This window comes from Mya arenaria, chromosome 5 (genome assembly GCF_026914265.1).
Source record: "Mya arenaria isolate MELC-2E11 chromosome 5, ASM2691426v1".
Lineage (NCBI taxonomy): Eukaryota > Metazoa > Mollusca > Bivalvia > Myida > Myidae > Mya > Mya arenaria.
The window spans coordinates 57,130,725-57,146,500 of NC_069126.1; the positions used below are offsets into that span (position 1 = coordinate 57,130,725).

Sequence of the window (15,776 nt, forward strand, 5' to 3'; positions counted from 1 at the left end):
CACTCTCAATAGCTCTGCTGGCAGTATAGTCGTATAAATAATTTTACAAACATTTTATAATAAACTTATATAACACCATATAACTTAAGTTAGGATTGATGGATAGTGATGAAACTTGGGTAGGTAGCTTTTGTCAATAGCTAGCTTGCAATTGCTTTTGAAGGGGTTGGGGTCAAGGTTACTAAAAATAGAATAATGGTTTCTGACCAATCACTTTTGTTAGGATTGATGGCGAGCTAGTCAATATTATGAAACTTAGTATGAACAATGCAGCAAAACTGAAGACAGAATGCTTAACTTCAGAGTAATTTTAAGTTGTGTTGTTTTTTTTTAAAGTAAAGTCATTGAAATAAGACTTGGATGAACAAGCCCGAATTCTTGTACTATTGCTTGGCATCAAAGTTTTTAACAAGCCTTGTTATATAAAATTCAGAATTTGAGCAAGCGCAGAAGACATTTTACTAGTGCAAGGCTAATGTGGGCTTGTGTTAATTTCGACTAATGAAAGTAAAGAGAAAGGCTGCTGCTTTCATCTAACTCATACAAGAAAATAATTGGCTACAATTTCTAATTGCCTGGTGTTGTCTCATTTACAGCCCTCCTAAATGTCTTTAATAAGCTATATATAATTTGGATTCATATGTTTGACATTTGATAATAAACTGACTGTTAAACCAATCTTGTTCTGATGTCTAGGTACGCAGCCATGTAATCAACAAGCTGAGTGAGATAGATGCACAGGATGCACAGCTAGTAAATGCTCTCAGTTTTACACTCAGCACAGTCGTTAAAAAACCAGACCAAATCACCAGTGAGGCAAAGGTATGATTATTTCTGGCCAACACAGTCATTTCATTGACAACTATGAACTATTCTTCTTCAAAAATTGTGTTTTTTACTACAGGAACTCTGCGATTCGTGTGGCAAATTATGTTATGTATTTTAACTAAGCTTATAGCTCAATGTTTAACGAAGCTTTAGCAAGACTTTTTTGGGGTTACTTACCACCACACAGTCACTCTGACATAACCTCAGTGAATACTCACCAGCAAACAGTCACTCCAACAAACTCTGTGAGTACTCACCACCTAACAGTCACTCTGACATAACCTCAGTGAATACTCACCACCACACAGTCACTCCAACATAAACTAAGTAAACACTCACCACCACACAGTCACTTCAACATAAAAACTATGAACACTCACCAGCAAACAGTCACTCCAACATAAACTCCTTGAACACTCACCAGCAAAAAGTCACTTCAACATAAACTCAGAAAACACTCACCAGCAAAAAGTCACTACATCATAAACTCTGTGAACACTTACAAGAAACAGACACTCCAACATAAAACTCTGTGAACACTTACAATCAAACAGGCACTCCAACATAAAACTCTGTGAACACTCACCAGCAAACAGTCACTCCATCATAAACTCTGTGAACACTTACAAGCAAACAGGCACTCCAACATAAAACTATGTGAACACTTACCACCATAAAGTTACTCCAACATAAACTCTGTGAGCACTTACCACCAAAAAGTTACTCCAACATAAACTCTGTGAGCACTTACCACCAAAAAGTTACTCCAACATAAACTCTGTGAGCACTTACCACCAAATAGGCATTTTAAAATAAACTCTGTCAACCTTTCACCACCAAACAGTCACTCCAACATAAACTATGTAAACACTTACCACCAAACTTCACTTCAGGATAGACTCTGTGAGCACTGTCCACCAATTAGTCATTATAGAGTTAACTCTGTGAACACTCACCAGCAAACAGTCACTCCCACAGACACCCTGTGAGCACTGTCCACCAATTAGTCATTTTAGAATAAACTTTGTGAACACCTACCAGCAAACAGTCACCCCAACATAAACTCTGTGAACACTCACCAGCAAACATTTACTTCAACATAAACTATGTAAACACTTACCACCAAACAGTCACTTCAGGATAGACTCTGTGAGCTCTGTCCACCAATTAGTCATTATAGAGTTAACTCTGTGAACACTCACCAGCAAACAGTCACTCCCACAGACACTCTGTGAGCACTGTCCACCAATTAGTCACTCCAACATAAACTCTGTGAACACTCACCACCAATCAGTCACTCCAAAATAAACTCCTTAAACACTCGCCAGCAAATAATCACTTCAACATAAACTCTGTGAACACAAACCAGCAAACAGTCACTTCAACATAAACTCTGTGAACACAAACCAGCAAACAGTCACTCCAACATAAACTCTGTGAACACAAACCAGCAAACAGTCACTCCAACATAAACTCTGTGAACACTCACCACCAATCAGTCACTCCAACATAAACTCCTTAAACACTCGCCAGCAAATAATCACTTCAACATAAACTCTGTGAACACAAACCAGCAAACAGTCACTTCAACATAAACTTTGTAACACAAACCAGCAAACAGTCACTTCAACATAAACTCTGTGAACACAAACCAGCAAACAGTCACTCCAACATAAACTCTGTGAACACAAACCAGCAAACAGTCACTCCAACATAAACTCCTTAAACACTCGCCAGCAAATAATCACTTCAACATAAACTCTGTGAACACAAACCAGCAAACAGTCACTTCAACACTAACTCTGTGAACACGCACCAGCAAACAGTCAATTCAGCAACAGATTTTTCGGCCAACAATTACCAGTCCAGCAAACAGCCATTTTAGCCTAAACTAGGGAAAAACAATTTAGAACATCCTGGGCATGTTTACAGCCAAGATTGACAGAAATAATCATGATTCATCTGATTGCTATCTTCGCAATGGAATTAAAATGAAATCCATATAATTGAATGTTGTTGTTGTTGTTCAGCAGATAAACTTTTACATTCTTGAAAACATTTTTTCAGACCCAATCTGTATCTATATACAGCAAACTGGTGAAAGCTTACAAGAATTCATCTGCTGAGGTCTCACAAACAGATCTTGCTGGCACAGCTAGGTACTAAGGGTTATACTATGATCAAGCATTGTTCAAAATCAGTTGATTGCATCTTAGAAGGCCATGATTTGTTAAGACTTTATTCTATAATTTTATTGGAACAAAGAATTTAGCTTACCAACTTTTTACCCCACTGTATCACAATATATTGATTTCTAATGACCCATTGAGTGTAAATATTGCCAACTAACATAAGGAAATATAAGTCATTTGTCAATTATAAGACAGTTTAACCCGGATTTTTCATTGAACATTTTCTTTAACAGTTTTGCGTTCAATTTTGTAACAGCCCGTACGAAATAAAGGTGCGGATTCCGGGCAGAATCAAGGCGGAATTGGCTTGGAATCAGTGAATTCCGCCTGGAGTATAGACGGAATAATTATTCCGCTCGATATCAATTCATGTTTCTTGTAGATTCTGGGCGTAAAATTATTCGAAGTTCCAGGTGTAAACAAATTACAGGTGTATTTATATACTTTAACATTTGCGTGACACGGAATTTCGTACTCGGTTTTTCTATGCAACCTTTGGGGCAGAATATCCTACTTAAACATTTTAGTGGAGCATAATTTCGAACTTAGCCTAATGTTTTCAGCCAACAAATCCAAAATCATTCGAATGTCATGAGAAATTATTGAATTGTTTGTGTTTCCTTTTATCATTTACATTTCACATAGCGCGGTAAAAGGTAAACATCTTCCATGTTATTATCTTTACACTGCATACTCCTTGTATTAAAATAAAAGATTCAAAAACATTTAAAACTACAAAGGGAAGTCAAAATCATGAAGAAAAAAATATAAACCCATGATATACATTTACACTCATTTTTTAGACTGTAGGCCGCTAGGCCTGCAGACGTTTATAACCGTATCTCGGAAATCACATCGGCAGATCGACATAACATTTTTAACTTTTGGTGAATTAATGCGCGCACGGGCGTATCAACCCCAGCGCAGTTAGAACTGCATTGTTCAACAACCTAATTTACATTAACAGTTACGTCGAAAATACCTAGTAAGCAATCTACTTCAATTGCTACGGACTGCCTTCTGCATATTAATTAGTTAGCTAAAAGTAGCGCTGTTAGGTGATTTGATATTTGTTATGCGGTTAATATAGTGCGAATAAGCTGGGTTTTGCGTAATATTACGCGATTAAAATTGTACAAAAAGCAATTATTTCAATATCGGCGAGTTACAGATAGCAATATAAAAAGCAGAATCTGCAAATAGTTTCTAAATGAATGCGTACTGAATCAAATAAATACATGTAAGGCGGAGGACCGATCATATCTACATGTACTTTGTAGTTAAGAATAGAATCTGGGTCATCGCATTCAGACAGGTTTATTTCCCGGAAATAAACTCTGAGGACTCGTTAAAACCCGGAAAAAATATGGATCGTATTATAATGCAATTAAATGCTATTCAGGCGTTAGATATCAAACCATACTGTTTTAAATAAAATTATAATACTTCATTTTATCCTACAATCAGTTTATTTTTGGTTATTGAGGTACATTCATCAGAATATTTTCTATGTTTTAAATTGCTTAAATCGCTCTTACTTGACATTTTTATTGAGATTGATAGTTTTTCCTTGTGTTTGTAAAATGAGTGTCGAATCAGACCATTCTCTGGTGTAAGTACATACTAACAACCTTTAACCAGTACTAAATGCATATTATACACTTTTACCATTCAAATCAAATCGCGTAAAGCATTTACTGGCTATTGACCTGCTACAATTTGTGTCATAGTCATGTAATGCCGAATGAAACAGAAAGTGTATGAATATTCCTCTGTCTCATTAATTTCAGACCAAAGTCAGACCATAGACCTTGTAGTATAATGCATATGCATATTTAAAAACTACTGATATAAATGAGTAATCTGTTCATTTTGTGACATAGGTTGAGGGCATTATTAAGATACATCAGTGTTCGACACTAACGGGGTCCCGGGATCCCGAGGACACCAATTTTTCGGGAGGGACACCTAACTTCAAAGTCTGGTATTCCGTCGGGACACTTAAATTTCTGACCGATAAACGCTAAATATCAATAAATAAGTAGCATTTCATTAGTTTATTACCTAAATTCGGGTCCCCCTAAATTTCTTGACAGTGCATGTCAAAATGATATAATAATTATTATTATCGGACACACCAAAGCGAAAGTATAGCTGACTTTTTGACTATAGTTACGTCATGAATCTATAAATAAACTGGTCATTACACAGGGCGCATGCGGGTTAACGCTTCCGTTTTGTTGTTTACATTTTCAACAAGGTCAGAGGTGACAGAGATTTATTATCGGTAAAATACTTAAGTGGAATTGTTTTGCTTTTGTGTCAGAACCGCTCAAAAAAGATGCCATCACTGGTGATACCTTTATGATACGACCTTCGAGTATTTACAATAACATTTATGGCACAAAAGACCGGCATCATACATTCAGCATTCTTTGTTAATTGGCATTCAACTTATCAGTATTCTTTTTTAATTTTAAAGACGTATATTTTAATGCTATGATCAAATCAAAATAGAAATAAACTTTGCTAAGTTTTATTCATTATCTACAGTCAATTTATAAAATGTTACGACTTTATGGCGTGAAAATTAACATACACAATTTTTGGTCGTCTACTCTTCCAGTATGCACTATACCTGTTTAGTCATTCTAAAATGCCGTCCAGGCTTTTTTTAATGATGGTTAGTCCAGGCTAACCATCATTAAAAAAAGTCTGGACGGCATTTTGAATGACTATATACCTGTTGGCAGTCTGATTGATTTATCAGCAGCTCTACTAAATACTGGCTTCAGTTTTCACAAGCCAGATGTAATATTCCTACTGTTTCTTAATGAAAAGCACCGACATCTGACAAGACCCTGAACCATGATGTATTTTATGCGTATTTTCTGAAAATCTTAAAATAGTAACAACATCAAGTTTTTGTTTACATAGTATCCATCTTTGTTTTTGCCATTGCCAGAGGTTCACATGTCTGACATTCACTAAACTTGTCATTACATGCTGCTGAAAACATGTATAATATGGTGTATACTTGAATTACAAATTGAAAAGTAAAAGACACTGTATTTGTATGTTGAAGTTAATATTAAACAGGCTCAACAATGAAAAAATGTAAAAAGTGGAAGGGACTCCTAATTTCAGGAAGGGACACCTGATTTCAAATGTTGGTGTCCCTTCGGGATCCCTTGGAAAAATGGTAAGTGTCGACCCCTGAGATACATATACATCAAACATACAGGGAATAAATAGTATTTGGGTGATTCAATCCAAAGGTATTTGTCGTTGTAGAAGGAAGCCTAAAACATAAACCTAATTAATATGTCCAATGCATTTTGTTGGGATGCATTTGGTTAGGCTGGCATATCCTGGAAGTAAATTTAATACGCCTAAGTCAAGTTCAAATTGTAGAGTAGATTTTACTAAAATTCCTAAATGCTTTATCCGTGGCAGTGCACTGTTTTTGAAACCAAAGCTCCAGATAAGGTTTTATATGATATTGAGAATTACTCCATACCATATACGTATATATTTGGCGTATTACACATTTCAAGTGATTATACTATATGATCTAATTGAGAATCAACATAAAACTCTAAAAGTTTTTCCAAAGGAAATTATGAGCGAGCATATACTATCTTTAGATTTTTATGTTAATAATTATGTTTTACAATTGCATGACTATACTCACAAAACGTTGCAGGCCGAAAGCCATTCAACGCTTTAAACGCTTTGATTATGAACTTTTAAGTCAACTTTAAATGTTACTTATGACACTTGTTGGGATATTACAAGCCTCAAGGGCTATCAATGGGGTACAAGATCCAGCTGTTAATAAAAACTCGCCTTATCTTGCGCCAATCTTGTCAGATTTCCTTCTGCGAACCTTTAACCTTTATTAATTCTGGTCATGTGTTTCCCAAGATGCCCACATGGAAACCATTACTGATAGACATACCTGTTCCGCTCTTTTGGTCCATCATTAACAATGGATAACTAAAATTTGTTATTAAGAAAACATTTGAACTTGTGTGACCAATGTTATAGTTAAAACTGTATGTGTTGTGTGTATTTTCCAAAAGATGAAACTTTAGCCGTGATTGATGAAAATGACGCGGACTTCTTATGAATTTTGAAATAAAATGCATATATGCTGTGTAAGACTGGTGGATAATCAATAGCAACAATTTGAAGTGGTACATGGTCATGAAAGATGGAGGTAACTTTCCTATTACTCGTTTTACCAGGACTGGCTCTGAAATTGTGTTTGTCTGTTCTTACTTTTACAACTATTTTGTTTGATTTGCATCGAGTAATAGTTCAGTGCGATTTAAAACAAGATGCTTTATGTTTTACAAAATATTTTAGTGGTTATCAATATCATGTTTCTTACAACATGTACCATAGATATTATATAATGTTAAGGTTAAAAATGAGAACACAATTATATCAAAATAATAATTATGGATTGTGTAAACAATTGAAGATAAATCATCTTTTAACTGTTACAAGGTAATTGTTGCAATTAATCAATCTATTTTTACAGTTATCGGAGCAACCTAGAACTGGTCAACTTCGCAAGGAAACTTGTGTCAACCATCTCCACTCCTGTAACCCCAGGCAACTCTGATGTGGTAAGAATACATTTCAATATTGCTTGACCTTCTGTCTTCATGTCTTCCCAAAACATAAGCATGTTCTTAACTTTTTATTGTCATACAAATAACAGAAGGATAATAAAACAGTTGTTACAGGAGTCGGTGTTACCTCAATGAGTCGATCCATTAAAGTTCAGTCACTAACGAAATGTTTAATGAACAATATTTATCAGAAAATAATGAACCCTGCATTCAACGCTTAACTGTTTGTGGCGCTTAGCCACATAAGATTGAGCAATAACAGGCCTGTGATGCCCGCATATGCGCTACAATGAATGGATCAGTGTGCGTCTCGCCTGGCTCGAGAGGGCCGGGAAACCCGTTGAACCCCATTCGTGTTAGGGATTGGGGCTTGCAATTGTTCCCCATAACCGAGGAATTCCCAGTAAGCGTGAGTCATCAGCTTGTGTTGATTACGTCCCTGCCCTTTGTACACGATAGATTAATACAGGTCTCCACGGTATATCAATAATGGTATACACGATAGATCAATAAAGGTCTCCACGGTATATCAATAAAGGTCTACACGGTATATCAATAAAGGTCAACACGGTATATCAATAAAGGTATACACGGTATATCAATAAAGGTCTCCACCGTATATCAATAAAGGTCTCCACGGTAGATCAATAAAGGTCTCCATGGTATATCAATAAAGGTGTACACGGTATATCAATAAAGGTCTCCATGGTATATCAATAAAGGTCTCCACGGTATATCAATAAAGGTCTACAAGGAAGATCAATACAGGTCTACACGTAGAAATGTGTGTGCTGCATGAAACATTTCAAATTTTGTTATACCTGTTTGTTAAATCATATAGTTATGATACTATAATGACATAAATATGCTCAAGCCCAGAAGTTTGTGATTAAGTAAAAAAAAAACTTTCTTCACAAAATTTACTTCAAAAAGCTTTTATTTGAAATACAATTAAGCCAGCCTTGTAAAGCAGCATGTTGCGTGTGACTTCATTATACCCCTGACTAACAAAGTTTGAAGGGGGTATATTGGAGTTGCCCTCTGGTCGGTTTGTCGGTCGGTCCATTGCAATTTACCTTGTCCGGAGCATAACTTAAAAAACTACTGAATGGAATTGGATTAAACTTCATACAATGGTAGAGCATAATAAGAGGAAGTGCAGTGTACAACAACCATAACTCGATTCTTGCTTATTACTGAGTTATTGCCCTTTGTTACTTTTTTGTCCGGAGTATAACATGAAAAGTACTGGATGGAATTTATTGGAACTTCATACAATGGTACAACACAATGAGAGGAAGTGCAGTGTTCAAGAACCATAACTCTACATTAGCTAATTACTGAGTTATTGCCCTTTATTTGTTTTTTGCTGTCAATTTTTTTCCAGACATTTACTTGCAAACTACGAGATGGAATTTATTGAAACTTCATACAATGGTACAGCACAATGAGAGGAAGTGCAGTGCACAAGAACCATAACTCTATTTTAGCTAATTACAGAGTTATGGCCTTTAATACTGTTTTCTTGTCCCGAGCATAACTTAAAAACTATTGGATGGAATTTACAAGCGACAGATATGAAAATAAATGACCCTACATTATGAGTATGTAGAATTACGTATCTATGAAGTTATCAATAAAGCATGGATCTTCATATCTATGAAGCTATGGATAGATAAAATGTCCCAGAATGCAGGAAATGAAACGCTGAATTTCAAATTTTCAGGGGGGAGGGGGGGGGGGGCATGCCTACTGATCCCCCTAGCTGGCCGCCTACTTTTCAGTTTCAGTCGGTTCAACAAAAACTTATTGACAACCCTGTCCTTGACCAAGTATTCACCAATATTAAACTGGCGAACTCCATGGGAGACAGGTATTGGGCAGCTCCGCCCTGGAGAGGAAACAAAGAATATGCTACACCACTGGCAATACTTGAAGGTAGATACTGTATTACAAGTAATTTAAATGAAGTTTAATAAATATCATTTTAGGTATGACTGCGTAAAATATAACCATTACACATAAGTTAAGAGTCATGGTTACCCTTTTACAAGTCATTGTGCAAAATAATCTACCTAAGACTTTGTGTATGGTACCATACACAGAGTTCAGCATTATAGCACTCTTCTCATAACTCTGCCTTTTATAACGGTGTTTTCTTTTTGAGAAAAAAAAAACTTTCGGTTTTCTTATGAAGAAAGTTTGTGGTTTCCGTTGAATAACAAAATTATGTTTTCAGAGTATGTGCTATGACGGAAAATGCTGCCATGACATTCCCTGAAGTAGAATTAAATCGGGCCACCACTGAAAGGACCATGTATGCGCGATAACGGTTGACACATAATAGAATGATGAACAATAGGGAAGTACTCATTCTACTGTGAAGTGTTTTAGTGACTGGAATTATATTTTATACCCAATATGATAATATTGTGTAACTTTTATTATATTGTTATTAATATTTGAAATGCAGAATAAATTAAGCAAGCTTTAGTATAGTTATTCACATTGTCTTTTTAAATTCATATTTTTTCTCCTATAAATCATTGCGCACATAAAATTAAAATCATTAAACTTCATGTGACATCTGTATGAAAATCCGCACGTAAAATAAAATTCCGCCCATAACTGAAATTCCGCCCGTAATCTGAAATTCCACCCATAACTAAAATTCAAGCTTAATATGAAAATCCACCCCTAGCCTAAAATTACGCCCGGAATTTGAATTCCATTCCACCTCATTTACATATTTCGCCCCAAGAAATCGACCGGGTTCCGCCTCAAACACTAAATTTATATTATTCAAAGTACGCCTGGAAAATATCTCCGCCTGGAACTTATAGAAAATTTCTTGTCGATTGCAGGCGAAAAATTTCGTACGGGAGGTCATAAATACAATAGTCAGAATTTTATAAGCATGGTATTATAGACATTTGTGAATATGGGTCATCTCTGGTCAAAAACTAGGTCACTAGGTCAATTATTAAGAAACAATTTGTTGTACAAGTTTCTTATTCCTTTTTTTTTTTTTAAATCAAAATTCAAAAAAACTTAGTCATAATATTTCACAGCATGATATTTTAAAAATCAGTGTGAATATGGGTCAAGTTAAAAAAATGGGACCAGTATGAATTTCAGGGTAAGCCACATTTACTTTTTACTCTATAAACATACATGACTTTGTATATCCTGCTGCAAAATCTCATTTGTCATTATGAAAAATCCAGCTTCAGTTGGGCCTTGTTCATAATGCATTTATAGCCATTTGTAACGAGTAAGTTAAAGGCTGTACTTCATAATGCATTTATAGCTATTTGCAACAACTAAGTTACTGGCTGTGTTTCATTATGCATCTATAGCCATTTGTAGCAACTAAGCTCAAGGCTGTGTTTCATTATGCATCTATAACCATTTGTAGCAACTAAGTTCAAGGCTGTGTTTCATTATGCATCTATAGCCATTTGTAACAACTAAGATAAAGGCTGTGTTTCATTATGCATCTAAAGCCATTTGAAACAACTAATTTAAGGCAGTGTTTCATTATGCATCTAGAGCCATTTGTAACAACTAAGATAAAGGCTGTGTTTCATTATGCATCTATAACCATTTGTAACAACTAAGCTCAAGGCTGTGTTTCATTATGCATCTAGAGCCATTTGTAACAACTAAGATAAAGGCTGTGTTTCATTATGCATCTATAGCCATTTGTAGCAACTAAGATAAAGGCTGTGTTTCATTATGCATCTAAAGCCATTTGAAACAACTAATTTAAGGCAGTGTTTCATTATGCATCTATAGCCATTTGTAGCAACTAAGTTCAAGGCTGTGTTTCATTATGCATCTATAGCCATTTGTAGCAACTAAGTTCAAGGCTGTGTTTCATTATGCATCTAAAGCCATTTGTAGCAACTAAGTTCAAGGCAGTGTTTCATTATGCATCTATAGCCATTTGTAGCAACTAAGTTCAAGGCTGTGTTTCATTATGCATCTAAAGCCATTTGAAACAACTAATTTAAGGCAGTGTTTCATTATGCATCTATAGCCATTTGTAGCAACTAAGCTCAAGGCTGTGTTTCATTATGCATCTAGAGCCATTTGTAACAACTAAGATAAAGGCTGTGTTTCATTATGCATCTATAGCCATTTGTAACAACTAAGTTAAGTTAAAGGCTGTGTTTCATTATGCATCTATCGCCATTTGTAACAACTAAGTTAAAGGCTGTGTTTCATTATGCATCTAGAGCCATTTGTAACAACTAAGTTAAAGGCTGTGTTTCATTATGCATCTATAGCCATTTGTAACAACTTAAAAGTTAAAGGCTGTGTTTCATTATGCTTCTGTAGCCATTTGTAACAACTAAGTTAAAGGCTGTGTTTCATTATGCATCTATAGCCATTTGTAGCAACTAAGCTCAAGGCTGTGTTTCATTATGCATCTATAGCCATTTGTAACAACTAAGATAAAGGCTGTGTTTCATTATGCATCTATAGCCATTTGTAACAACTAAGATAAAGGCTGTGTTTCATTATGCATCTAAAGCCATTTGAAACAACTAATTTAAGGCAGTGTTTCATTATGCATCTATAGCCATTTGTAGCAACTAAGTTCAAGGCTGTGTTTCATTATGCATCTAGAGCCATTTGTAACAACTAAGATAAAGGCTGTGTTTCATTATGCATCTATAGCCATTTGTAACAACTAAGTTAAGTTAAAGGCTGTGTTTCATTATGCATCTATAGCCATTTGTAACAACTAAGTTAAAGGCTGTGTTTCATTATGCATCTAGAGCCATTTGTAACAACTAAGTTAAAGGCTGTGTTTCATTGTGCATCTATAGCCATTTGTAACAACTTAAAAGTTAAAGGCTGTGTTTCATTATGCTTCTGTAGCCATTTGTAACAACTTAGTTAAAGGCTGTGTTTCATTATGCATCTATAGCCATTTGTAACAACTTAAAAGTTAAAGGCTGTGTTTCATTATGCTTCTGTAGCCATTTGTAACAACTAAGTTAAAGGCTGTGTTTCATTATGCATCTAGAGCCATTTGTAACAACTAAGTTAAAGGCTGTGTTTCATTATGCATCTATAGCCATTTGTAACAACTTAAAAGTTAAAGGCTGTGTTTCATTATGCTTCTGTAGCCATTTGTAACAACTAAGTTAAAGGCTGTGTTTCATTATGCATCTATAGCCATTTGTAACAACTTAAAAGTTAAAGGCTGTGTTTCATTATGCTTCTGTAGCCATTTGTAACAACTAAGTTAAAGGCTGTGTTTCATTATGCATCTATAGCCATTTGTAACAACTTAAAAGTTAAAGGCTGTGTTTCATTATGCTTCTGTAGCCATTTGTAACAACTTAAAAGTTAAAGGCTGTGTTTCATTATGCATCTAGAGCAATAAATATTCAACATGATCAAAATGACCTCTCCAATTACAGGCGATAGTCAATTTTGGTTTTTGTCCATTTTTCAAGCCCTTTAGTTTTGTTATGTTGGTCTTTTTTGGTTCTTATTTTTAAGCTTACTAACTATGTACAATTGATTATTTTATAGACTTCTTAGAAATTGTGCTATTTTTATGTTAAAAGTTTCAAATAGTAGAGGTACAGTCAAACCCCATGGCTTAAATTCCTTGTTGGCTCAAAGTGGATGTTAAGGACCAATTTGTATTTACTGAAGGTAAGCATTTCAACTTGGCTGGAATTTTCCAAAGCACAAGTTATTTTTGCCGGTCCCTGGGAGTTGAAGCCAACAGGGTTTGACTGTACTTTGTCTTATGAACTAACGCTGCAAGTCATTGCCTGTTGTCAGCCTTTTAGTGAGCGGATTCGGATCTCTGGTGTTCAACACAGTTAATGAAACCAAAGAACAGAGTGAGGTAACAGAATGTTGGTCTGACCATTCTCAGTTGTTAGCTTGACCATGAAATAATAAGTAGAGCTATATTACTACATGACCCTAGCGTTGGCATCACATCTTGGTTAAGGTTTGCATGTAAGCACTTTTAAGTCATTATCACAGCACATACATCATGTTTTGCATTGAAACAATTAGATATGTGTTTTCCTGACATACTTAATTATTAATGTAAGATTACTCTTCCTCGAACATTATGCAAATTAATGGTGTTTATTATTGACTGAAATTCTGGTTAAGGTTTTGCATGTAAGACATTATATATCAGCAAAATTTAAGTAAAGTTGGATAAGAGTTGATATTATTAACAAATCTTCTTATTTTTCATAACTAAAATTTATCCGTATACACTTCCCCATTGACAATTGCAAACATGTATCTCTATAGACGCGGCCTCCAGGCCTCGTCTAACAAGTAAGATAACTGTCTTATTACATATAATGCAAATAATTGCCATTTTCTATATGACTTAGACATTCTGGACAAAGTTTTGCATGTAACCAAATGCATTGAAACTTTATACAATCAAGTATAATAACTCTATCTTGCATATAATGTTTCCCCCTTTATTTTACTGCTGGTTAAGGTTTTGTATGTAATCTAATTTTACAGTGATCCATGCATGTTCCTGACCCAAACTTTGCAATCCTTATACTGAATAGTGGCGAAATAGTGGAGCACGCTGCCTCTGTGACAGCTCTTGTTATAATACAGTTTCTGTTACTAGTGTTATTTCTAGGGTAACAATTTATGATCATTTTTCGTGTAAATGGTGTTTACTTCATGTTGCTGCGTCATGGTTTCAAATATTCAGAAATTTAGGCAACTTTATCTGGTACCAAATCCAAAAAGATTATTAAAAGGACTTTGTGAAATAATATCAAATTACCCAATTGTGTGCCAAATCAGATGATTGATTTAAGGCATTGAACATATAAAGCATTTGAAATTTGGCAACATCAATTTTTTAAATAAAAAGGATGTCATGAAATAATAGCAGTGTGTGGTTGCCATATTCAGGAAAACGAGGGGTCTACAAAGACACTCTTGTCCTTGGTAACGGACGTGATGGATGTAATACAGACGGACCAGGAAGTGGATGGCCCACCCATCACCATTGTCACCCCCTCAATCTACCTCTCTATGAACAAGGTAGGTCTTCAACAAGTATTTACATTCTCTTAGGCTATGGTATAGATGAAACTTGTCATTCATGTTGTATAACTCGTAATAGATAATGAGGTCATTTTTTATTTCAATATTGCACTCCGATTGGATAAACGTGACATGTTGTAGGTAACATTTCTTAATAAACATTTACTCATTTGCAGAAGATACTGCTTATTTTCAATCATAACAAAAAAATATTTAAAATGTAAATAGAAGTATTGGTCGCTATCTACTTGTGTTTATGCTGTATGAACACAGTAGGGCATTAGAGAGCAAATTAGCAAGAAGGGCTACCACACTTCATGGAATTTTCTTGCATATCCTACTGCGATCATACATAATTAAGTCGCCAAAAAAAATTGTGATCAACCTATAATTGAAATCACCATTGTATAATTAGACTTCTAGTGAAACTTTTTGAGCCATGTACATTGTGTTTTTTTGTTGTTGTTTTTTAAATCTCCTCTGATAAAGTCAGGCTTTTATGAGTTTTGTCATTCTACATTGGAGTGGAGGAATTAGGGCAAGTGACTGAAAACACTCCACTGTAAACATTTATTTTTTGTTGTCCAGTTAGTGCAATGGTTAGCGCACTCACTTCTCACCAAGCTGATTGGGTGCGATTCCCAGCCTGGGCACTCGAAACACATATTCACATGCATTTAAAGGGCTTATATTGAGGGGCTTGATTGTTTACTGGCATTTATGATGTCCAATATGTTACAGATGAAGCCCGGCAATTTGACAAGAATCTCCATGGAGCCTGTGAAGACCAATGGGTCAAAGATCAGTCTAACCATTCCTGATGACCTTGACCTCACAGGCAACAATGACTCAATCTCCATGCAGGTTAGTCTCGATAGATAATAGACCTATCAAACTGAGAGTGGTATAGCAGTACATACGAGGGCATAGCCAGAAGTTTGTGGAAAAGCTTGATAAAATGAAAACAATTTGCAGTATATCTTTAAAACTTTCATACAATAATAATCAGGTAATTTGAAATTATGAATGCGAGTTTCATCAT

At 35.2% G+C, this 15,776-nt stretch overlaps 1 protein-coding gene across 1 annotated transcript in view; it reads left to right on the forward strand.

Annotated features, from left to right (window-relative positions):
- Positions 1 to 15,776, forward strand: part of LOC128236161 (uncharacterized) — a 113,128-nt gene that overhangs the window by 23,599 nt on the left and 73,753 nt on the right. Inside the window, exons 9-13 of the mRNA XM_052951045.1 lie at positions 697 to 822; positions 2,896 to 2,987; positions 13,475 to 13,541; positions 14,600 to 14,731; positions 15,476 to 15,598. Of these exons, the coding sequence (XP_052807005.1) occupies positions 697 to 822; positions 2,896 to 2,987; positions 13,475 to 13,541; positions 14,600 to 14,731; positions 15,476 to 15,598 (540 nt within the window). The remainder of the gene's footprint in view (positions 1 to 696; positions 823 to 2,895; positions 2,988 to 13,474; positions 13,542 to 14,599; positions 14,732 to 15,475; positions 15,599 to 15,776) is intronic.